The sequence below is a fragment of the Apaloderma vittatum genome, unplaced genomic scaffold, assembly GCF_000703405.1.
Source record: "Apaloderma vittatum isolate BGI_N311 unplaced genomic scaffold, ASM70340v1 scaffold379, whole genome shotgun sequence".
NCBI classification, from domain to species: domain Eukaryota; kingdom Metazoa; phylum Chordata; class Aves; order Trogoniformes; family Trogonidae; genus Apaloderma; species Apaloderma vittatum.
In genome coordinates this window covers 7,473-33,219 of record NW_009733288.1, presented here as the reverse complement: position 1 = coordinate 33,219, position 25,747 = coordinate 7,473, and the positions used below count along the sequence as shown (strand labels likewise).

General features: G+C 44.5%; 2 protein-coding genes across 2 annotated transcripts; one reads left to right on the top strand and one right to left on the bottom strand.

Moving 5' to 3' along the window:
• Window positions 1–24: 24 nt before the first annotated feature.
• Window positions 25–7,676, top strand: STOM (stomatin). Its single transcript, XM_009875799.1, has 8 exons — window positions 25–74; window positions 1,258–1,388; window positions 2,824–2,927; window positions 3,567–3,639; window positions 4,488–4,570; window positions 6,024–6,227; window positions 6,409–6,543; window positions 7,393–7,676. The coding sequence occupies exons 1-8, from the start codon at window positions 25–27 to the stop codon at window positions 7,585–7,587; spliced, it is 975 nt and encodes a 324-aa protein (XP_009874101.1). The 3' UTR covers window positions 7,588–7,676.
• A 1,707-nt stretch (window positions 7,677–9,383) lies between these two features.
• On the bottom strand, window positions 9,384–21,997 carry GSN (gelsolin). The gene is made up of 17 exons (XM_009875797.1): window positions 21,798–21,997; window positions 20,403–20,604; window positions 19,277–19,431; window positions 18,021–18,182; window positions 17,642–17,791; window positions 17,286–17,375; window positions 16,356–16,488; window positions 15,855–15,943; window positions 14,834–15,049; window positions 13,929–14,062; window positions 13,488–13,578; window positions 12,862–13,032; window positions 12,059–12,233; window positions 11,666–11,790; window positions 11,062–11,139; window positions 10,311–10,371; window positions 9,384–9,861 (listed from the first exon to the last, which is right to left on the bottom strand). Exons 1-17 carry the CDS (start codon window positions 21,930–21,932, stop codon window positions 9,692–9,694), a joined length of 2,337 nt encoding a protein of 778 aa, XP_009874099.1. The 5' UTR covers window positions 21,933–21,997; the 3' UTR covers window positions 9,384–9,691.
• Window positions 21,998–25,747: the final 3,750 nt, after the last annotated feature.

Below are 25,747 nucleotides of genomic sequence, written 5' to 3'. Positions count from 1 at the left end.
GCCATGGCGGATCACGAAGCGGGGATGGCGCCCAAAGGCCGGCGGGCTCAAGGTAACCGAGAAGAAGGGGAGAGGTGGGTGGGGAGGGATACGAGTCCTGGAGTGCTTTGGCGTTTTCTCTTTCGGTTTGGAATTAATAATTTATTTAGTCGCCGATTTGTGCGGGTGCTTCGCGCCGAGGTTAATCCTGCCGAAAGGAGCTCCCCTCAGCTCTGCTTGAGCTTCCCCCCCCCACCCCAGTTTCTGAGAAACAGCATCGCTGGGGAGCGGCCACGGTTGAGAAACTTGGGTTGTTTCTTTGTGGTTTGGTTTTTTTTTCCTTCTGTGTGTTTATTTTTCCCGTACGGTAACTCGGATCGCTGAGGGAAAAGCCAAATAAGTAATTAAGAGCAACAGAAGGGCTCCCTGAGGCGCTGGTGAATGAATAGCAGAAGGAATTCGGGGACTGGTTGTTTACACCAGTTGAGCGAAATGTTGGATGGATGCAACTGGAGGACACGATAAAATCCAGTTATATTTCCTCAAGTCGGGTAGAGAAACGGTAGTTTGTTTTTACTTCGTGGTTGTGTTGTTCTAGTGGGTTTTGGCCTCTCAGTTAGTTGGTGTGAGCGTAACCCAGGCCAACAAGTTTTGGAGGTGAAGCGCTAGAACAACACAAATAAGTTTCTGCCCCTGGAGCTGGAGTGTTTTCCTGTTACCTGCGTGGTTCAGAAGCAGAGTGCAGAAAAATAACGGTTTATTTTATGTTTCACTCATTTGCGACTGGAGAAGGAAATGTATTTATAAGATCACTTCGTATACAAAGGCTTCTGTTAGGTAATCTGAGTTGTTGTATAAATAACCGTAGATCTGTTTGAGCCCATGCCTAACAGCACATGCTAGTTCTCATATCCTTGGGGAGGATCTCCGTTTCATTCTGTCAGTATGTAGTTATTAATACCTAACAGTGGTCACTCTGATGCTAACCTTGCCTGGGACTTGGCAAGCCTTTCACTTTACGTGCTGCTCAGTTTGTTTCTTCTGTACTTGCTGTGTGATTTGTTGCTTTGGAGGCTAAAGCCAGCTACCAGTTATTTTTGTTATAATAAAATATCTACAGAATAAATGGCATTAGACATAAGTTTGGTTATCTGATGTAATAGTTTTGGCTGTTGCTCATGGGAAATGCTCTGAGAAGCATCTGAAAAAGACATTTAGTTCTCATTGATAGTATTACTTATTGTTTCTGACTGTTTGCTAATTGAATGACTCTTGTAGAATAACACCCTTCAGTCAGTCCCAGGCTATCCTGGATTTGACCCAGCGGCATGAAAGCGGTGATCTCTATCTAGCAGTGCTGGCCTTGTATTCGGTCCACTTGTTCTCCCATGTGCGCTGGGTTAAATCTGGTGGGTTGTTTGCGTGGTTGTGGGCAAAGGTCCCTTCGTCTCATGGTTCCCAGGAGTCTGGCACGTTTTTGCTGTTTGATAGTAATGTTCTAGTTCAGATTGTGTAATCTTTGCAGAAGAAAATAACTTGCAGGTCTATGCCACACCTCGGATGGGAATGAGAGCTTATCCTTTCAGCCTCTAGCACGGTTTATTATAAATTGTTAATACTGTTTGATGATCCAAGTAACATTCCAGTCAGCCTTAAAGGGATGACAGGGTGATTCAGTTAACACTTTTTAATATTCTTTCTCTTTGTGATTTATTTCTTAAAGAGATATGTAGTCTATTGCAGACTGCCCACAAATAAGATTGGTCTGACTAAATTTCAGGTGTGAGTTTTTAATACCTTAATGATGAAAGAGGAAGAATATTGTAAGTTTGAGCTGAAGCTGTAGGGGTATGTGACGCAGTGTTTGGCACTTTAGAAAATCAAGCAAGAGAAACCCAAAGTGGACTAGCTAGAGTTACTGCAAGGTAAAAGTGAACCTTCTGCTGTTGGTGCCGCATCAGCATCTGCAGCGTGGAAAACTGCTTCACAACTGCCTTAAAATCAAACCTTGCAACTCCTCGGTGTCAACAGTTGCTTTTCAGTTATAGCTATTCATGATAGTTGCGTTTTGAAGAAAGGTTATTGAATATTGGTATTTAATAAAATATTAGAATACCAATACTACTTATTTTAAAGTAAGTGTTTTATTACTAGCCTTTCTATATTTTTATAGCACTTATTCCTGTATTGGTATGGCTACTTCAAATGTACTTTCTCAAAATTAAATTGATCATTTCTCTGCAAATTTAAAATCTCTTACCTTTATGGAAGAAAGATAATTTTCTTCCACATGTACTGCCTTTAGCATATTCTTCCACCAGCTAGTTGCATATATCCATCTGCTAAAAAAAATCCTAATTTCAATACTGTAAGCAAAAAGATTAGAGTTATGAATTGCTTGAGATTGAACCAGTTCTTGCTTTTAATCAGAGGGCTGGCCGATACCTGGTTTCTCAGTGTTTAATCCTTTGGAATGATAGCAAGGTGCTCTGGTTTCTTTAGGCAGTAAAAGAGCAGGATTTCTACCACTGCCTGTTGGTCTTTCTGCTTGAGAAAACTGGGGAGGAGGGAGGCATTTGAGAGTCTACACTTAAATGTTAGCATAGTTAATTCTGTGTAAATGTATATCTTGGACTTCATTCTGCCCTCTGCTATCTTGTGCAACTTCTAGGGAGTGGCAGAAATGACAGCAGAATTTGGCTTTTAATTTTACTTCTGATCTAAACCTAATGCGTTTGGCCTAGAGCATTAGAGCTAACAGTGGATTATTTCCAGGAATATTCAGTGTAAATATCTGGTTGTAGGCACTTTATTTAACAGGCACGTTTGGCTTTTTTCTTGCAGATGACAGTGATACGGGCCTTGGTTTGTGTGGGTGGATCCTGGTGATCACTTCACTTTTTTTCACTATTATTACATTTCCTATATCAATCTGGATGTGCATAAAGGTAAAATTTTGTTTACTGCTAAATCGGATTAAAGCTTGAAGCAACATGGGTGCTTTGCAGTGGTGATTACTGGACTCTATTTGTTTGTTTTAAAAACAAATTGATCTCTGTTCTTTCTTGAACTATAGCAGACAGTACATAGCAGACCTCAACATTTCAGCAGATTAATCTTCAAACGAAAAAGGAAAGTGCGATTACAGAATTTAGTCAAAATGAGTTTGCTGTTCTCAGTTTCCAGACCAGAGGAAATAACTCCCTTCTTCGTTTTGGCTGATATACTGCATCAGAATTAGAGCTGGGAACATCTCTGCCGGGTCACATATACTCTGTTTTGTTGTGTTGTTGCCAGGCTGTTCCTGATGGCTGCTGCTAATGCCCAGTCCTGCCCAGATGACGTGCCATTGCTTCTGCTCTTGATAGATGGTGCTGTAGGCAAAAGAATGTATCTTGTGCAATATTGTTCTGATTGTTCCTTTTGCTGTTTGCTTTTTGACCATAAAGTTTAGGCTAAAATTCAAAAGCAGCCAGTATAGAAATGTGTGTTATATCTGAGATTCAAGACTAGCTTAGAGTATACGTGGCTTGGAATCTGTCCTACGGCTTCTGGAAACCCTTGCGTGACGTTCAACTCTGTTACAGATTATAAAGGAATACGAGCGAGCCATCATATTCAGACTTGGACGCATCTTAAAAGGGGGAGCAAAGGGACCAGGTACGTCCTGGAGAGCATTACTTAAATCATTAGCAAAATAATGAAGGCATTGCATTAGACTGGCGAATGGATTGCTCAAGAATTTGGTAACTTCCAGTAACAGGCTACATTACTTTATATGGAGAAGATGGTAAACTGTGAGCCTTACCCAGATCTCCTTAGTTAATGCCTGGTCTTTGGGTAGAATCGAAAGCAAGAATGTAAAGGAATCATGTCAGCAAATGTGCTGTTTCAGAAAAGGAGTTTGGTGTGTTAGTTAAAACCCAGACAGTCTGAAAGCCTCAGCGTTCTTCCAAAGAAATAGAAGCAATTGAATTATTGGATAGTTTTGAAAAGTTTCTTGTGTGTATTAAAAATTCTGATGAGATCTGAAAGAAGGTTATTTTCAGCTGTTGCTCCTGCTTCTCAAAGTGACAGAAAGGGGAAGTAGCTTCCTTCTCCATTTTCATCCAGGTTTTGCAATACTTATGTGTTACTGTAAAGTTGACAAATTACAGTGATCCACCAGAACAAAAGGAGGTCAGCAGTTTCTGCTTGCCAGAATTAGGCCCGACAAATAACTACATTGGACAGATTTTTCAAAAGTAGCTGTTAAGAGTTCTATTTTGGGTTGTTTGTTGGCTTTTTTTCCAAATGTTAAAGGTCTCTAAACAAGTTAGACCTGAATAAATGATAGTTTCTCAGCATACTTTTTAAAGTATCTTACCCTAGTCTGAAAGCCACTAATGAACATGTCACTGAGCTTGTTACAAAGAGGGGTCTGCAGCCACAGTGGCTGGATTTAAGCTTATTTCATCTGTTTTAATGACCCATTTCCACATCTTTTTGAATGTTGTTTTTCTGTACAGGTTTGTTTTTTGTCCTGCCCTGCACAGACAGCTTCATTAAAGTTGACATGAGGACCATCTCCTTTGATATTCCTCCCCAAGAGGTGAGTTTGCACTTACTTTTGTATCTGCTGACGTGTTTGCTGAATTTTTTTTTAACTTTCTTTTTTCTTTGCCCCTCCTAGTATTGGGTACTGTGTAGTTTTAATGTCAATTGCTTGTGCAGGTTCAGTGTATGTGAAGGGTACATATATTCTTCAGTAACATCATTCAATAAGAGAAGATCCCGGAAAGAAAGCAAACGGTGCTGTCCTCTAAGGACAAAATGAGATAAGCTAACACTGCCTAAGAGCTAGGATGGGAGGGGTTTGGAACGAAGGCTGCTGGACTTCTTACAACATTCTCTAATTGTTTCTGGGAAATCTGGAAGATTTCCGTAAGCAGCAGTGATCGTCCTGTGCCAATTTATCTCCGTATATAAACTAGCTAAAGTGATGGGATGAAATTATTACATATATGTACATCTCCAGTGCTATTCATTGCAACCCAGGGTAAAGGTCCACTCTCTAATGTGGGGTTTGCGTACACGTTGCTCCTGTGTCCTGCTATGCAGAGGAACATTATGAAACTGTACCGCACCTAATGCCATCTGGTGTCTTTCAGTTTGAAGGGCCCGAAGAACAGAACAAAAGATTTCTATTTCTACTCTGTTTTCTCTTGGTCATCTGAATTTTTTAGCAGAATCTCTGCACAGCATTAAGCTAGCTGAACTCGGTGATGCCAGCTCAGTGGATAACAAATAATAAAAACCAGCCAGCCCTCTAAAAACCAGTTAGTGAACAAATGTATGGGGATGATTATAACTGTAACCCTCGTGTATCTGGTGTGTTTGCAAGACAAAGATGCTTGACGCAGCCTGTCTGGTGCATCTGTTTCCCATCATATTTGCTGGTCGGTTTATTGCTCATCGTTAGTTGTAGATTTAGACAAATGGCCACTGTCGTGGTACGCTGTGAAGGGTAATTGGTAGAAACCTAATCACTGGAGCCACGATGTGCTTGCAGCTGCTGATGTGCCATTAGTGAGTGAAGCCATCAGTCCTACAGTTTTTCTTTTGGCTTGATTAAATTATGCTTAAGGATTTAGGCTTGCTTATTTTCAGTAGATAAAAGCAGAAAAATTTGTATTTGTACAACGTGATTTCTGTGCGTGCTACTTGTTCTTTGTTTACCTTATGCTATTATGAAAAGCCTGATAAAATAGATAGTTTGGGGAAGGACAGAGCAGGTAGGTCTTGAAGGTCAAGTAACACGCGTGTCTCTTTCTCTTGTCAAGTCCCACATTTAGTCCTAGCTCTGCAGAGCTATACTCGAAGCTTTGTGCATCTGCACATAGATGTGTTCACATGCTGCGTGTGCTTTCAAGACCTTTTGTTTTCAACACAGCTGCTTTACCCTGGAAGAACTAGGAGTTTGTCAAGTAAAGCGTATACGTAATTATCATTATATTCAATAAATATGTGCTTAATTACTATATGCTTTCCCCATTGCTTTTTAGATCTTGACCAAGGACTCTGTGACAGTGAATGTAGATGGAGTGGTTTATTACAGAGTTCAGAATGCCACCCTCGCTGTAGCAAATATCACAAATGCTGACTCAGCCACCCGTCTCCTAGCGCAGACCACTTTGAGGAATGTTCTGGGGACTAAAAACCTTTCTCAGATTCTCTCTGATCGTGAAGAAATTGCACACAGCATGCAGGTATGAGCAGCTTTATGTAAGCAATCCATCAAATGTGGATTAAATTATAATATAAATACAAGCGCCCTTAAAATCCAAAAGCTTATAAGATAATTCATTTGGTTTATTGGTCATTCTTCAAATTTGGACATGTGTTTGCAGCCAAGTGGGTGGCTTAACTTAGCTGTCCTGACTTACCTAGGCCACGCTTGATGACGCAACAGATCATTGGGGCATTAAGGTGGAACGTGTGGAGATCAAGGATGTGAAGCTGCCTGTCCAGCTGCAGAGAGCAATGGCTGCAGAAGCAGAAGCTGCCCGGGAGGCGAGAGCTAAGGTAAGAACATCAATGTGTGGCTTTATTTATTTATTTTCCTTAATGAATTATTAATGTGGTGATGTGGAGGATGAAGATTCTCAGCCAGGTTGTGTTGTAGCAAATAGGAGTGCAGGCGAGATTTCCTTCAAAAACACAGACTCTCGGGGGTTTTTTAGCATGCTCCAAGGTGAATCATAAACAATTCTGAGGTTATTAGCTGGAGCCTGCAGTGAATTAGAAGTAAAACTTAATTCCACCTTTTTGCTGACTAGCTCTGATTTTAGGCAGGTCCTTTGTTTTCTGTTGGTTACCTCATATGAGAAATAAACCAGCTGTAATACTTGTAAGGAAATAGCTTGTAAGGAAATGTATGAGCATAAATCTGTCCCTAATGAGCTTATAATTAAAAAGAATGAGGAAATAAAAAAGCTTTTCCCTGGGAAGAAACATGCCATTCACCTGTCAAGCCCTTGTAGAGACAAAAAGAAAAACAAAACAGCTTTAAGAATATTTTCAGATACATGGAGAGTGCCTTCTGGTTTTGAGCGGCAATGCTGAAACAAGCACAAAAGATGTTTTTTGAAAACAGAGCAAACACACCTATTTTATTTTCAAGACACGGTGCCAGCTTTTGTGATCTGGTATCCTGATACTGAATGGGAGGAAAACTGTCGAATGAGACCTTGAGAGCAGCCCAGGGTAGCTTGTGTCTGAGCAAGAGAAAATGCAGGACTGGTAAGGGGAGGTCACTTGATCAAAGTGATGAGCAGTGTCTCAGATTTGTGACTACAGCGAGAGAGTCATCTGTAGGATGACTTCAGCCTTATTGCTTTCCCGGAATGAACTTAATTCATTTTGCTTCCCCAGGTAATTGCAGCTGAGGGTGAAATGAATGCATCCAGGGCCCTGAAAGAGGCATCCTTGGTTATTACGGAGTCCCCTGCTGCTCTTCAGCTTCGTTATTTGCAGACCTTGACCACCATCGCTGCAGAAAAGAACTCCACCATCGTCTTCCCATTGCCCATAAACATGCTGCAAGGCATCATGGGTGCAAACCGCTAGGGGGAGTGGGAGGAGAGAGTTTGGGGGGTTTTTTTTTTGCTACAGCAAATGTCTGCAACACTTCATTCCCCGTGTATTGTAGCGTATGGCGGTGTTAAGCAAGTTATACTAAGTGTGTTACAAAACTTATATGAAACGTTTGAATGTTCACAATCAAAATATTTGAAATGGAAAGCCTCTCAAAATGAGTACAGGCAGATTGCGATCTAAAATAAGGATGTATCCGTACTCTCTTGGATGGGACGTCTTTAATCTATAACCTCCGATTTTCAAATTGTCTATAAAACCAGCTGTGGTGAGGCTGAGATGATCCAACATTTGGAAAGAGAAGCGTTCCTGTTCGTAAGTGGGTCTGTAGCCCTGCAAGGGAAGTGCAGCAGCCCTGACCGTATTCTCTGGGAGCAGAGCTGTACGTGAGCCCGTCATCAGCTTGCTGTCAGGCGCATCGCTTCTTGAACTTACCAAGGAAAAGTAATAGAAGTTGATACAGGAGTGAAAATATAATACTGGGTGCTTCTGTAAATCAGGCTTATGCTCTCTGAAATAGTCCCCCATTCAAGAGAAACATTTGTTACTGAAACTTTCCACCTCTGTTCTGCCCCACAGAAATGGCATAAACATGCTGTGGTTATGGGTACAAGACGGTCCCAGAGGGGCTGTGCTGTTGTTGCGGTGCTGTGCCTGTATAGAGCTGTGCTGCCTTAGAGCATGGAGAAGTTGTTGAGTCTGCCGTTATCCATCACTCTTAAAAATGATTGAAAAATCCTGCATTTTATCCAGGTTTATGTTACTCCCTAGAGAAGCAGATCTCAGCTCCTCATGAAGTTTTTCAGGAGATGCGGTACTGCTCATGCATCTGTCCTAACACGTTAGTGATTTACTCATTGATGATTCTGAGTGGACCTGTAGTAGTTGCTGTGACACAAAGGGCTTATGCTTAATACCAAAAGCGTGTAATCTTCAGTTGAGATGTAATTACAGATGAAAATGAGAAGAATTGGAGTCTGAAGTGCGGGAGGAGGCTCTTTAGGCTACTGCTGTCACCGAGTTACAGGGAGGTGGCAATGAAAACAAAAAGCCAAGGTCACCAATCTAAGTGCACTTCTCACACAGGCCAGCATAAACTTCCTAACTTGCTTTTTATCACCTTTCTCCTACCCTCGGTTCTGTATTTACAGGTGTTCTAGTAAGCACAAGGTCTGTTTACCTGTGCCTTGATACTCGGTGCCTTTGTCACTGTTAGGAAGAGATGCCCAAGCACTGTTAGGGCTTCAACTAAGTTGGTGCTGTTTCTCTTCTGTTTGTTTGCTCTTGATGTTTTTTCTTCTTCTGCATCATAAAAGCAGTACCCCATCTGCCTGTGTTTGTCAGTACTTGGGCTAGTGTAAGCTGAGCTTGACTTCTTGCTGGGAGAGGGGGGAAAATAGGGTTAAGCTGTAATAATTTGCATCACTGTGCTCACGCGCTTGAAGTGGAAAAGGTAACTGCACAGCTTGAGGTTCCTCCGTGGGGAAGATGAGAGACTGCAGCTCCCACTGCTGCTGCTGTAGCTGCCACCCCTGGGAGTTGTTGTTGACACCAGGAGCATGTTTTTCGCTCCCATCCTGAATACAAAACACGCTGTTTGCTAATGAGCGACTTCCTGAAATGGCTGCACACTCTTAATTTACCGGGGTCTTAAATGCTAGTAATTCTGATGAGGGGAAAGCATAACAATCCCAAAACCTCAGAAGTAATTTCTGTGACCACTTACTATAAAGGGCACGTGCAAAAGATGGCACAAAGAAGGTTTCATCTTCTAAGGTGCATTTGTTTCAAGCAAGTTCAGATGTGGGATCTACAAGTACTGTTTAATGTTTTCTTCTTTGTAACAAACCCCCACCATTTCTGTTCACGTATTCCATACAAGCTTTATTGTATTAAATATAATCAAAGCGAGGAGGAGGGTCAATGACTGGTCATGATTGTATTCAGTAATTATTGCACAGCTAATTGGCTATTAACATCACTGCCTTGTTAAGATACATCCTGTGGGAGGAAGGAGCTCCGGAAGGCGTTGAAGGCACTAAACTTGCTCTGTTTCAAAACCGAACACACTCGTTACTCAGACATCCACGTCTGCCATTGCTCTCTCTAGCGGGTCAACAGCCCAGTAGTCATCATCCCAGCCCAGGAACCAGCCGGAGAAGGTTGGTGGCTCAAACCCTTGCTTAATGACTGTGACGGGAGTTCTCTTATCGCGGCTGGCCGGGTCGGTTTCAATGTACCGTGTGGCTGAAAACACGCAAGAAGAAGGAAATCTCGTAAGAGTGTAAGTCTTAACAGATTTAACTGTAGCCCAGTCAATACCAGAGATGCCATTTCAGATAGTTCATTTAAACCACCAAACCAAATCTTTGTTCTGTGGTTCACTCTCACCTGGTATAAGACTGGCGCTTGTTTGTAGAAAAACCAACACAAAGATTACGAAACGGTGTGGTACAGCGGCACCCTACACCCGCTTACCCACCCCGGGACCTTTTCTCACTGTTGGGGGCTGAGCACTGCACCTCCTTGGGCTGATCCTGGGGATCCTTCTTTCTTGAGAGAGCCGATCTCTTGGATCGTAACACTGAATTTTATCTTGTGATGAAGCTGTGTTTCTCAGTACAGTAAATTGCCTGCCTTATGGTCACATAGTGGGGAAAATAAGAAACAGCTCAGGAAGGAAAATGTGACGTTACCAGATTTCAGTGCCTCAGTCTTTTCTTCTTCTTGGGCATCTTTCCCAATCCATACAAAGACCTAAAGATTAAACAAAACCACATGCGTTATTTCAGCAACTACTGATCTCTTTTTTTCTTTAAAGAAAGGATCATTTAGACAAAGTCTCAGTGAACAGTGACTAAATTTCGGTGACACGGAACAGGAACATACACATGTTACGGTCCCTGGGTTGTTGACCTGCAGGACTAAAGCGATTGGTAGATAGCGAGAAGCTTTTCGACCGTGTTTTTTAGGCATAAATGCATACACTGGCATAGCTTTAGGAAAAAATAGCAGATGTTTGAACATTTTTACCTAAAACATACACATAAGTTGCCTTCTGGCTGCTTCGTGCGTGGTTTGTTACAGAAAAATAACAGAAAACATGTCAGTATCTTAAACTGCTAAATCCTAACAAAGAATCGCAGTCCTCTCCAGCGGGAAGGCCGCTGCCCTCAGGGGCTGCCCAGGCCGCAGGAGCACATACGACACGCAGCGGCCTGTTTTCTTCAGCCCTTCAGCTAAGCAAAGCAGCAGCAGGACACCAGCTCTTTCCTCAAGTTCCGGATGTAAGTTCTCTCCCCTGTCACTAGTGAGGTGATTTGTTCCCAGGCCTGAGGATGAAATTCCTCTAACACAACTCCTACAGCCGGTGTAACTTGGGTCTCAGTCCCGAGCCGGTTTGTGCCTGTGCCCCGCTCCTCTCTTCACGGGCTGAACGTGACATACCTGATCCCACGTGTCAAGGAGCATCACGTCATCTGTAGCGAGGTCATCCTGAGTCAGATCTCCAGGAACTTCTTCAATCTGGAAAATAGAAGGTTAAGATGAGTGTGTACTTCCAATGCCTGTTTACCTTTTCAGGAGGAACCCAGTTCACAAAGGTTCTAGTTTCCCCTCTTGAGGGTGAGATGCATTTAGCCAGACTTCAGCGCGGCAACTCAGGCTGCGTCACAGAAGTGTCCTTAGACCGCAGAACACAAAATCCAGCTCTGTCCACCTGGAGAAGCCGTCTTATCCATGCCCAAGGCTTGTAATGAGCCTCTTTCTACTTGAAAGATTCCCAAGTTAAAATTCGAGGAGTCTGAGCGCGAGGGGTTATCCAGGGCAGGACCAGCCTGGTGCTTCGCAGAGCGGCTGGACACAGCAGCACAACAGAGCCAGCCGCTGTCTCTGCGGAACAGGGGGCTGATGCTTTCCCCCTGGAGGCCACAGCGCCAGGGAAGATCAGGCAGATCAGCCTCTTGGTCAGCTCAGAGCAGACTGGGACTGAGCTTCTCCCAGCTCTGTCAGATGGACATTGAATTAAACGACCGTATTCTCAGATACTCACAGTGAAGCGTCCGCTCTTGTTGGAGCACGCAAAAAGACGCGGTGGGTGAGCATCCATCTTCTTGTCCTTCAGCCGCGGAGACGTACGGTAAGGAGCTTTTCCACCCAAAGCTGCCCAGAAATTATCTGAAACAGAGAAAGAGATACCGATGCTTCAACTGTTCATGAACACTGCAGTAGCAGTCTGGTTTGTTTAAGACTTGAAGCACTTTTCTATGTCAGAAAGTCCCAAAGGCCTACAAACATGAGTGTGCTGTTAATGCAGACACTTTGGAGAAGCCACCTGTGTCCGTGTTTCCTTCTTTGGAGAGAAAAAAGACAAAATCCATGAAAAAAACTACTGAGAAGATGCAGCTACACAGAAACGATCTCAGACTCCACTGCGCTCCCTCACCTGGCTCCCTGCCCTCAGAAACCTGTACTGGGCGAGCTCCCAGTATCTTCAGCAGCTCCTGTGCTCCTGATTTCTCAGTATCGCTGGCTCCTTGGCCAACCCAAAGGTAGGCAGCAGAGGGAGTTTTCAGGACAAAGGCGTCATTGGAGTTCAGCTGACTGGCGGTAGGATCCAGCTGGAAAGAAAGAGCATTGCATGTGGCACATGTCATGGTTGTCTACACAGGGCCCGTTACTTCAAAATAAAAATCAGTACCTGGCGTTGAATAAACTGCAAACACGATACGTACCTGTATGGAGTATATTTGTATATTTGCCTGTGTCTGATGAGTTAGACTTAATCATATGAGAAGAGTAAATAAATGCATGTTCCTGTGTGCAATCTACTGATACACATGACCTACAGCAAGAATGGCTGGATGTGGCATTTCGCCAGTCTTTACGGTTATCAGGAGATGTCCTGGCACAAGTTCTATCTGAGTAGAGCTTATTTAGCACTTGCTGTCGACATTGTCACACAGGCTTAGAGCAAGTCCCAATAGCCAGACCCGACTGGTTTTCAAGAGCCTCCAGTGGGGACTTCAGACAAAATGGCTGAAATGAATTCAAGGCGATATTTATAAACTAATTTATAAAATAATGATTATCCATTGGAAAAGAGGAATCTTAATAGTTTGTAAAGTTTTCAACATGTGTTTCGGTTTACATCTGAAAGCTCAGCTTGGCCCTTGTTCTGTTCAAAGGGATTACGTTCCCATCGGGGCCCGTGCGTACAGCACAGAACTTCACTCCCTTTCCACGTACCTCTACTGCTCTGGTAGCTCCCGAGGTGCTGGATCGGACCTGGAACAGCCGCGTCTCTGCAGGTGCCGTCTGGCCTCCTTCCCTGGAGGTGCCACCCTTGTAAACAATCAAGGGCTTTCCACCAAACAGACTCATCAGGTGAGGTGGCTCTTTTCCTTGCACTACTCGTTTCTAGTTAAAAAAAACCACACGCCGTCAGTTTTAAATTGCTGCTGCAGAGTAGCACACGATAAACTAGCAATGGCCTTTACAACCGTCTTTCCAGCTGGAGTATTTACAGAGCTGCTCACAGGAGCTTGGCTGTTACCTCCCACACAAAACCAGACCAGTGTTTAAACTGAGCTCTCACAATTTTGTCTTTAATTGTTGAGTGATCCACTGGCACTGAGGTAACAAGTAATGGTCGTAAAAAACCCTCCTGTCTCAACAGGCCACTTGCAAAACTTCCTTGTGTAACAGCTGGCGTGCAGGTTAGGCACAAGCTTCTTCAGAACACCGCTACCATGGCTGGGGGCTACTGCTACATGACCGAGTTTCTTCACTGCAAATTGGCATCATATAACTGTAACTGAGTATATTATTTATTCCCACAGAGTTGAGTTTTTGTTTGTGTTCGGATTTTTCACCTGCACAGGGCTTCCTCCCAGCTCCTCATCCAGCTGCACTGTCAGGAACGCAGAGGTCGCAATTTCATCTTGAGTGGAATCGGCACCCTGCCTGAAAGACAAGGCAAAATTTGAGGTTTATTTCAGCTATTTACACACCTTACAGATATCAAGAAGAGGTAAGGAAAACTTTTGTTACTAAACCTCTGCAGCACATCATTCAACATGAAAGAGAAATTCACTATCTTACATTCTAACAAATTCCCCCCATTGTCCCACTTCAAACAAAACATTCTGGGCCTTTGGTATTGTTTTGTTTGCAAGGGAAGGTTATCCAGGGTGAAATTCTATCCCCAAGGGTCCTCTGTGAGTGGAAAACAACAGTGATTCATTATCGAAGAGGCGGACTCTTGGCCCCACAGAGCCCCAGTGTTTCCCGATTTGCATCAGGAAAACTCTTACCAAGTGTAAATAATCTGTCCCTGCTTCCCAGCGTGCTGGTAATTGTACAAGATGATGTAGCTGTCCCCTCCGTAGAACTGGCCATACGTCGAAGGATTCACTGGCACTTTCTCTGAGCCTTCTATTCTCCATATCTAGGACAGGAGAGCAGCAGAAACACTCTGAGATCCTCGTAACAGCAGCAGTAGCAGACTCTCCCCGGATCGCGGCTCTGGCAGTCCGGCAGCCCCACCTGCTGGGGAAGCGGCTGGGGAACGCCGCGGAGCCTGGCAGCGGCACTGCCCCAGGGCACACGCAGCTCGTCCCACCGGGACCTCCCAAACCTCCATCGCATTCAACCAGAACCACTGGAGAAAGCGCCGCCAGCACCGATGCCCGTTTTGTACCCGATGTGATGTTTTGATTTCTCTCAGTGAGATGGTCAGGAATGGGGCTTTTAGGCTTTACTGGGAACTTCTGCAAAGTCCAACGCTGGCTAAGATCTCTGTGACCTTCTGGACATTACTCGTGTTCGTCACGCTCACCTCCACCCCGGCTTCTATGTGCAAACACGTACATGCAGGTGCATGAGACAGGTGCTCTGAGACAGCCCCCGCCACACGTGTGATGGTAACAGCTGGAATACCCACAGCAGGAAGGAGGAAGAAGTCTGGGTCCACTGCCGGATGAGGCATGGCCCCCAGGGAAATTCTGGGGTCAAAACTAACAGCTCAGCTACACGGCTTAGCTGCAGGGCTCTCAAGACCCTGCTGGTATCTCTGGTATTAAAAATTCCCCCAGCGCTTCTGAAACCGCAGCACTGATGATTTACTGGCTTCCACCTGTCTCGCTGCTTTCACGGGAATGCCATCAACTAGCAAATAAAATTCTGGAAACTTTCTCAACCGGATTCTGAGACCGCTCACCTGCTTCCTGCCAGTGCCGTCATCCTCCATCCCGTGCTGCGCAGCCATGGCCCGGGAGGTGTGCAGGGTGGCGGCATCGAAAGGTACCTTCTCGATCTTGGCAACGTGACCAGAAACATAGGCCTGCCCCAGTCCCTCCGTCTGGTCCCTGTCTCGCCAGTTCTTGAAGAATTGCTTAAACAAAGGTGTCTCACCGCTCTCGGGGAGGACTTGGACCTGAAACAAACAAGCCAGCCCATCAGGAGCAGCCTGGCCCCCTGAGCCCACACAGCGCCAGCCCTGGCTCCTCCTGACTTCAGGGCTTCGGGGCTCCCCCAGCCCTGGCTTCAGCCTGACAGAGAATCGCCTGCTATGTCCCTTCGGAGCTCAGAGCAGGGCCGTGCCCAGGGCCAAGCTGCCGTGCTATGAGCAACGTCAGGTCTCACTGACGCATAATCAGAGACACAGCAGTCAGGAGAACCTCCAGCTACTGCCACACCGGGCAGATCTTTTCCAAGAGAAAAGACCTATGGCAAATTGTCTGTTTGCTGCTGGTGGTCACCACTACCTTGAAGGGATCCGTCTCTTTCAAGCCAGTGTTATTCAGTGTTTTAGCCTCTGTGTAACTGCACCTGGAAGGTTCGTACTATCACAACAACCATATGTGGGTCTCAATAAGCTACGGGACACAGGGTCAGTCTCAAGCAAAGGCTGAATTTGAATCGCCTCCCTAAGAACAAGAAGGGCAGGTTTATTTACACCTTCTCTTTTCCACTCTTTGGAGAGAGGTCATGGAAAAGGTAATAAAGTATCTGAAAGGAAGAAACACTAATTACTACTTGGGTTGGGGCAGGTGCTGTTAGGGACAGTGCTAGCCCTGGAGCAACACTGCGATATCACCCCACGGAAGAAGAGATTCCCCAAAACAGGACCTACTTGAAAGACTGCCAGTGACACTTCACGTGAGCCGTGCTCTGGAGTCAGTGGCCTGTGAGGCAGAGAAGTAACCCCAGGGGTGTCTGGGCAGGCTGCACATCCTTACCTGGGTGTGTTTCGGATAACCCATCTTGTCAATGAACTCCGAAGCTGTTTTCAGTGCTGCCTTCTTTTCTTCTGAGTTGGCACTCCTGCCTTTAACAAAAAGAGAAAGAGGTAAGGGAGAATAAATTCTCCAGGTACTTCTATCTTTTGCAATGGCAGAAGGGCCTCAGCCTTCCAGCTGATGGTGCCAAACAGTAAATGACACCTGTTCAATCTCTTATGCCTTTGTCATGGCTGGGAGAGCACAACTGCCTTTCTACTTACAATATTAATTTATTTTTTCCTCCCTCGTTCCCAGGACCCTCCCTTTAATTCTCTATACTAAAGGCCCTGTACCTTAACACCTGACATCTCACATGAGAGTGAAAAGCACCCTGAAAAGCCCTGAAAAGCACCACCACGATCAAGTGTACTTCCCTACCCAGCTGGAAGAAACAAGGATTGGGAACTGGGTGAGGATCCTACGAATGCGTAATCAGTTTCTCCTGCATCTCTACGGTACCTTTCCAAACAAAGATCTTCCCATCTGTGCCATGGTCCAGAATGAAGCAGTCGTCTGTATTCAGGGCTGCCTGGGAGAAGGGGTTCTCATCTGCCACCAGGGACACTGCCATGTTCCCAGCCCCATTGGAGACCTGTGATAACCCAGCACAAAACGAGATAAGGCACTGGTTGTTCCCCTCCAGCTTCAGGGCCATAGTCCAAAACTCAGGAAGTGGAAGGGAAATATATTTGAATGCATTGGCTGCTTCAGTCACTATTGTTTTTCAGACAGGAGACCTTTAACACAGCAACAGTATGACAAAAACATAACAACTACCCTCAAGATTTCAAGTACTTGTAGCCAATCAGGTACTGCTGGGACCAAAGAAAGATTAATCCAAAATGGTAAATACGCTTGGTGCAAAAGCAGCCAAGAAATACCTTCTAAAGCAGAACTGCACTCAGGAACTGAAAGGGACAGTCTTGGTAACTGTGAATGGGCCTCCCTGTATCGAGTGTGTTTAACAGTCTGAGTTCCTACCCTTACTAACGGATAAAGGTCCATATTACAAACTGTCTTGGCTTTTATTCACATCATTACCAGGGACTGCTGCGGGGAAGATTCCTCCCAAGAAGTCTTGGACACACTTCTATGTTTATGCTAGCTGATGGCAAATGTCACCTTCCAAATCATCGCTTCATTGTGATCACTGGGCGTAGAAAGAGAGAGATCCTGGTTCTCAGGCTCACTATTTCTAGTTCTTTTCTGTTACCTTCCTAACAAAATGCAAGCAACCAAGCTTCATACACAAAACTTCATAAAAAGCTAACAGCAGAGGCAGAAGCAGGACCTGGATCGGCTCAGCTCCTCTCTGCTATTCCAGCTCCATCTAACTGTGCAAAGATCACTCCATCCTCCACAAGGTTATTCATCAGGGTTTCTTGTTACCTTATAGAGCTTTGCCAGCTTTCTGTTGGCTGTATCAGTTTTGGTCTCATCGGAAGCTCCCGGGGGCAAGCTGGGCTTAGGTCCCAGGACCTGTGAGGGAGAAAAAACACATTACCAGTGAATCTAGGAGGATTTCTGTTCCCCAGATGCTCAAGCCACAAGAACAAGTAGAAGAAAGTTCTAGATCAACAACAGTGGAAATATACTTTGATGTCCCAGCGAAGCAGAGGACCAAGTCTTTACACCACTAACACTTCATCTGTAAAGACACGCTCTGCTGAGCCTATCTACCCAGGCCACTTATTCTTCCACATCCCACCCTTCCCACTCCGGCACAAACGAACAAAGCAAGTAACCTGAAGCATTTCCTCCCGCTCTGCTCCTTCCTCTGAAACATAGACCTTGGCACGACCGTTCCGCTCGTTGTCCCGAATCCCCTTGGCCAGCACAGTGGCCTTCAGCCGCTCCTGGCGGTTGCTGTTGGAGCCACACCACTGAAAGATATTCTGGGGGGGAAGAGAAACACCGTGCAGCTGTCAGAGCATAACAAGCCCCTTTCTGGGTGAGATAGCAGCATGGCTGGGACTGAAAGATGTTAAAAAAATGGCTGAACAGTGCTTCAGAATGCCCAACACTTGAGATAGCTTCAACAGAGTGGGGAAAGAAAATCCTTAAGTGAACATCAGACATCTGCCCCTCGAAGTCCACTAAACCCATCTTTCACGTGGTACTTACACTGCCAAGGTCAAGGATGAAACAGTCCCCAGTGTTGAAGCTCTCCCAGGTCACGGGGACCTCTGTTGCTCGGACTGTTCTCCTGCCTTTGACCTGCAGAAGCCTCTGCACAGTCACTTCATTGGGAACCACATGTCTGAAGCCAGAAGCCACACCACCAGCCTAAGGGAAAACAAGGGAACAACAATTCACTTGGGCTGTTGCTGCAGAAGAACTGAAGTCCTACTCATTTGCTATCAGTGAGCAGTTTTTGCCTTTCACAGGAAAGAGGGGCAGCAGCAGCTTGCAGCGAGCGCTAATTTTCCCAGGCTGTATCTATGGATACACCCCAGCCAGCCATTCCCATAGCATCTGAGGGAGACAAGACAGCTGGAGATCTCCAAATTTGAAGACGATCACCTTAAGCTGAAGTATTAATGGGATTTTGACAGGTGGGGTGAAGAACGTATTTCCACGTCTGTTGTTATGTCCCGCCTACCAAAAATTATCCTCACCTGAGGATTCACCTTCTCTGCTGTTAAAGAGATACTTGGAATTACTTCTCAATTTAGGCAAAAGGACTGATGCCAGTTTACCTCAAAAGAACTATAACCAAATTGAAAGGAACAAAAATAACGACAAGTGGGAAATAAGCAAAACAGAAAAACTAGAAAAGTCTTAGACATGAGGAAATGTAAGCACTGTGCAAGCATTTGGCCTGGTATCCCTTTCCTTGTGCCACTGGATCCCTAGCAAACATAACTGCTCCTGACTGTATGCGTTTACCTCTTCTATTCCACTTTACTGCAAAGACATGGAAGAGTAACTCCCACTACTATTCATCTACTTCACCAAAACATTATGTACACGAAGCGGAGCTTAGCACAGAAAAAGACTGGAAGGGTCAAACTCTTATATAACTGGGGAGAAATGAAATCTATTGGATAGGCGTTTCCCATTAACTCAGACTCCTGTTTCTTAATTCATTCCAGATGTCTTGGGACCGTTCTTTCCTTCGTTTCTTAAAGAAAAACAAAACCTCGATTCCTAAAATTTCCTGGGGCTTTGCTTCAATCCTATTAATTCAGCCAAAGCTCTCCCACTGGGATCTGCTGATCTCTACCCTGTCAGTTCCAACTCACTGAAAACATCTGGCTGAGAACAGGTTTTAAGCAACTGGAAAAAAGACAGTTCTCATTCTTCTGAGGACTGGGCAGTACAGCATTTCTTGCAGACTTGATTGGGCATGGTACTATAAACACCCCATCATCACCTACCTTGTACTTGATGCCAGATTTGAAGTACCCCAGGAAAGTCGAGGACTCGTGGCCTTGCACTTCACGATGCTGAACAGCCTTCCCTTGAAGGTAGTCGTCCATCTGGACAGTGAATATGGCAGCAGCCCCACGCTCATCCTGAGAGCTTTCATCTCCTAAGAAATGAAAAAGCAACAACTTGGAGGGGACGCAGGGCTTCTGCCTCTACTTTCAAAAACTGTGCAAAAACTCCAGGGAGCAAGCAGATTACTGGGAAGTTTAGTTTCCAGGAAGGTCTGCAGGATAACCATTGCCAAACTTTTCTAGTAACGACTCCAAAGAGCAGTATAAAATGTGTCTTTGTTCTGGCAGGCTCACAACACCACCGTAACTGCTGCAGCCCCACTGCTTCACAGCTGATTCTTCGATAGGTATCATTGACTCTTCTCTTGCCATTTCACCCTGCCCCAGAAGGAAACTTGCTGTGGAGCAAGCACAGAGACAGACAAATCTGCAGGAGGACATTATCAGGCTTTACGATAAGACATTATCAGGCTTTATGATACCAGCGGGACACCCATTCCACAGCAGTTTGCCTCCCTGGAGCTTTTTGGTGTGGAAAACCCATCAGCAGATGGCAGACACGACAAGCCACCATGCGAGTGTCTTACACAGCTTTACCTGCGTCACCGTCTTGGTTTTGCAGGATGTGGAGAAAGCCTGCCCATGTTACTCAGAGACGTGAGAAGGTCTAAACTTCAGGGGGAAAATTCCCACTCACTGAGTTTGGAGGATAACAACAGGCCTTCATCCTTTCACATAGGAAGGATTTCAGCCCCACCTTTCACCTGAGATCTCCTCTGTGGGCCTGATAAGAGCCCCTGGAGAATAGGGACTTACTCTATCATCCTGATCAGAAAAAAAGCCTATTTCTAGGTACAGAGATGGCAGTAGTGATTATTACAAAAAACACATCAAATATTTAATGTCAGCAGCATTATATGCAGCTCAAATTGCATCCTCACTGTACTGCAAGTTCTGCATTTTATTTCCTTGGGTAAGATTCACTGGCCAAGGCAGTGCAGCGAGAGGAGCAGAGTTTGCCCTGGGCTGCCAGTGCAGCAGGAGCGCTCCCCCCCAGACTTACCCAGCCAGAAGTGCAAGTCGTACTGGAGGTTCCCGCTCCGCTGTCTGATGGTGTTCAGCACCAGATAGGAATCGCCTGTGAAGAAGTCTCCATACAGATTTTTTGGCACTGGTACCAAATCAAATTTCTCAATCCTCCAAATCTGAAGGCCAGGCTCCTTCCCAGCCTTCGCAAACTCAGCGTGCTCCACCATGCTGACAGGCTGGGGGCGAGACAGAGAACGTTGTTCAATACACACAGCACGAGGAAGCTCATGTTTACATTAAATTGCTTCTGATCTCTTAACTATTGTTCCAGGCAACAAATGGAAAGTTTCCTTTCTTTCTCTTGCACTGAATTTTGAAGGAAAAACAAAGTTTCTCAGTTGATCACTGTTAATTTTCATTTCCAATCAACTCTACCTCCTGGCTTACTCTTTCCTAGACTCTCTTTTTCTGTTTTCTGTCTACCTCTCTTGATCTTACTCTATGTATTCTCTTTACTAATCTATAATTTTTCAATACAGCACATGTGAAAGACTAATCCCTTTGCTGAATATTCTTTTCTATAAATGCTGCATGATGTTCAAGACTTTAAGAAATAAACCCCTTTTAACTACACATGTTGTACATCTTCCACAAACATTATTTACAGTTTTCCTAAAACCTGTGTGACCTTATCCAGCTCCTTCTGCAAAATGTTGTGATATCATCAAAGAGTTAGATAATCAACAGGTTTTTTATATCTCTTCTGTTCTGACACTTGAATTCAGTACTTCTGTGTAACCGTTCCCTTATAGGAATTACACTAACATACACAACATCCTGTCCCAAGGACATTGCAATTTTGGTTTAGAATGACAACATGTGTATTGCCATACTTAAGCAATGTATCAACAGCATGCAACCCATTCTTTTAATAAACACTTTTCGAGAACTATATTCTAAGAGAATTCCCTTTGGTAATACCAAGAGGAAATAAAACATTTCTGTCGTATTGGCAAAGGAAGGTTGTCCATGTATTACAGCATGCCTTTGAGTGGTATCAGATAACAGGGAAGGAAAAATGAAAATGTTATATTAGAAGCATCCAGTATTTTGACAAAGAAGATAGTTCGCGATAGCTGATGAAAAAAAGTACAATATGCTCAGCTTTCAAAGCAGAAATAAAGAATGTTACCGACTAGAAAGCAAACTACAAAATAGCAAGTTAGCTACGAAAGTGATTCCTATGTTGAAATCAGATACCAAAGATGGAAAACTATGAACTTTATCCTCATGATTTCAGCTGGCCTGACTTCATTTCTCCCCAATTCCCCCTATAAAATCGGACAAACAAAGAGTTGGGAGTGTGACTCCTACACATAATCAAACCCCAGGTATTTTTCAGCATTCAGTTGTGATGATCATCACTTACCACAGCTGAAAGCACAGCAGCTGCTGTAACAACATATCCAAGCCCTGCGAAAGACATGGCGCTAACACAGTTCAGCTTCAGAGCCATTGTGCAAAAAACGGTGAGAAAAATGGAACTGAAGTCCTGTTTGCCCATTTCTAACAGCAAACAGGCTTCTCTCTTCCTCGGCAGGAGCTGCTGGGAGTCCCAGCTCCCTCCTCCTCCCGCTGCTAGTGAAGGCGACCCGCAGAAGCCAATCTTTTATCAGGGACAAACACACCCACCCCCTCTGCAATCCAGGGGCGTAACATGTTTGTGCAAACAGTCCTCTTGGAAGTCTCGTTCAGCCATTGACAGACGCTTAATCCCAGCAGGGAGTAACTCAAGACAATGTGCTATCCATTACAGCCCACGGTGCGATTATGTTTTAACGAGCCAAATATCATAAGGCCAACGAGAGAGGAAGAAATTAAGAGACATCAGCAACAGAGGCAACATTTTGTCAGCTGAAAACTGCAAATAAGTGGAAAGTTGATGAGACGCAGAGGAACAGAAAGGCTGTTCCAGATGGCAAGGGCTGCAGAGAAAGAGATTTTGGAGATGAGGAGAAGAGAGGAGTGCTAAAAGGCTACAGCTGAATAACCTGAGGATGGGGAATACTGCCCCATCTCTCTGCACTCGTCAGAGGAGCAAGATGCACCATTCAGCAGCGCTTGGTGTGCCTTGTGCTGGAATGCAATCTCCACACAAACTCCTATCAGAGCGACATGCTCTGGAGGGGTTTGAGATGGAGCAAGGCATTTCAGCTGGTGTGTTAGCAAAGGGGTGTTTGTAGCCTGGCAGGGCACAGAACAAGGGCTAATTCAGTAATTTCACAGCCAAATATTACTGTGGTTGTAGCATGACCCAGGGACAGTAATTTAACAAGGATGAATTACTGATGGTCTGAGGTTCCCACCTTAAGAATCTCTCAAAAGATGCTTAAAATATGCTTAAATAAGGGGCCAAATCTTCCACCCATGAAAGTCCACAACAAAACGTGCATGAGAGAAAGATCAGACCCACTTTGTCCGTGCTTCTTCCGCTCTCCACAAGAATACTTTCTCTCTCTCTCATTAGGACACTCTGCTTCTCTGTCATTAAAACTGATGTATTTTGTTCTGAAATGTCTCCTTGGCAAACCCCGATTTAGTTAATGTACCTTTGAAAACTTCACTGGAAATTCTCAAACTGAAATAGATAATCAAAACAATGTCTCAGCCTTGCTGGTATTTCAGATCTCTGTGAAGGAAGTTCATAGTGTCAGAAGTCTAAGACCCAGTGAAAAAAAATGTTGGAACCCTGACTGTGTTCTGGGGGAGCTCTCGCACCCCGAGGAAGCCAGCTGTGAAAGGTTTCTGCAGCTGCAGCACACCCAAACCAAGACAGCTGGATTGCGCAACATCAGAAAGAGAGGAGGCCCTTCCAAATGGAAAAGTACTTCGGCCTTTTTACTAATAACTACCTGTAGAGTGCCACACTTGGGCAAACTTCACAGACCAAAGGACAATCTTTTTTGCTAGCATCCTGTTTTAGGATATGTTCTCATCTGCGGATACATGTTCATAAGCACATACGGCATCTTGGAAAAACAATTTACTTGGTTTTCTAATTAATTTGGCATTTTATAAGTTTTTGCCCTCAGTCCAAATTTGCATCTCCAATGAGTTCTGTAAATACAAGCAAAAGATGGAAAGAGAGCTTTAATGAATAAATTATATATTATAGCATTCTTTGGTAAAAATTAACCCAAACCATGTCAGAAAAGACTAGGTGTAACCCATTCCAACAACTGGTACAGTTTATTACGGCTGTCAGCAAATGCTGCATTGCTAAATCAAGCCACAGAAATCTGTCCTCTGGATGTATTACCAAGAACATGTGCCAAACGAGATTGCCAGGACCCTACCGAAAAGGATGTCCTGTCAGAGACATGGGGAAAAGGCGTATTTCAAGCTCATGTTAATAAAACTGTCCAGCTTAGTCACAGAAAGGGTGCTATGCAGAGCCAACCTCTTATGCAAAAGAAAGTTATTTAAGGAAAACAAGGAAAGGGCTTGGAATACAGGATTTCAGTGCAGATGGATCATCTAAATGACACTTGGCTGCATAGTGACAAAAACAAGAAGTCCAACGATTTGAGCAACAGTGGAAGACAACAAACCGTTATGGTATCCAGATGTGCAGTTAGCACAGCGAGGACAGGCCCAGCTGAGAAGGCCATACAGTGCAGCCTGGCCTACAGAAACAATCACAGGGATATCCCTCCTGCTTACAAACAGAAAACGCTGACTCTGTGCAACAGTCGGTGTCTGGCAGAATTTAGAGACTTCTTCTTCAGAGAAGCATGAAATGATTTTCCTGAGGCTGGAAGCTGCTCACTTCAGAGGAAAGGGCAGAGAGGTCAGGGAGACCCTGCAGCCTCTCTGCTCAGCAAACTTGACCTTCTGGCCCTGCTGTGCAGCCCTGTCACAGGGCTCTTGGGAGCGCTGGCGGCTGATGCCTCCACCACCTCCAATCCGGGACTTCTTAGTTTTCTCTCCTGGCATCCAACCCAAAACATCTTTCTTATTTCACCCTGCAACTTGTAATAAACAGTTCTCTGCCTCCCTCCCTAAATACTTTCATTTATGCTCTCTACACTCATCTCTGTGGCCGTGCCTCCCACTCATCTGTCACTCTACGCCCTCATAAACTGATGCCATCAGCACTTTTGCCTTTTGTCTTTACTCTCCTCTGAATTTGTTTCTGCAAGGAAGGTGCCCAGTTCTGCACTGCTCAGACGTGGCCCAGCACAGCTGTACTGAAAGGAATGTCCTGTTTCCTTCCAGAAAAACCTGTGGACACTGCAAAGACCACTAGAGAGCATAATTAATGTCATCTCCACATCAAATATACTGTCACATCTTCACACATATCACCATCTAAAGCATCTAAGGATGCTATCTAAAGTATCTTTCTACAAGACAATATCATTCAATACTGATAGGGGGAAAAGAGGAGGGAAATCTTTATTCTGTTAGGCTCCAGCCTGATCCTGACTCAACCTCAAACATTCAGAGCAGCCTTACCAAAGCTGAAGAAATGTACATGCGCAACGAAAATATCTTCTGATTTCCGGTAGTGCCATTGTATTTCAGAATAGAAAATATCCAGGACAATAATGATAATATTTGAACAGTTTTAAAATTAAATCATTATTAAAGCATGGTTAAATACAATGGAATTAGTATAAATAATTAGTGGCCAGTTCCTCCATATGACACAGCAAGTATCAGCTAACAGGGTTCTTCTCACAACACTTTGTACTCGGCTGTTTCTAAAACTATAACGAGCACATACTTTTAAGTCATCCATATTTGGGGTTTTTCTGGATACTTAATGAAGATGGGCAATCAGAAAAGAAGAGGTGGAAAACTGCTGGTAAAAATAGTGGGGGAAACAAGAAATAAATGCAGTGGTTTATTTCAATACTCAGCTGAGAGGGGTCTATGTCTTGCAAAGAGTCGCTTTGTGTATTTACATGAACAAAGAGATCCAGAGGTCTGATCGCTGCATCAACAAAATCTTGGTCTAAAAAAGATCCGTGCTCGTGAGGGTGAGGAGACTTATTTTCCTTTGTCTCAGAGAACTCCATCACATTCAAAACCCATCCTTCAGTAGTTTACTCTCCTCACGGCTTTTACTCAAAAACTGGCCACTTACAAGCAAAAAAAGAGCATAACATTTTTCTGCAGCTCCAGTTAATTTCTGGCAATTCACAAACGCATACACCCACAAATACAGCAAGGACTTACCTGCCCGGGGCTGCTCGGGACAGCTCGGCTGAACTAAACGCAACGGTGAAACAAGGGCCAGATCACCAGGTGGTTGCTCTCACTGACAGCTCCAGTGTCTAGTTCATGACAGTTTGTCTAAACTGGCTACATAAA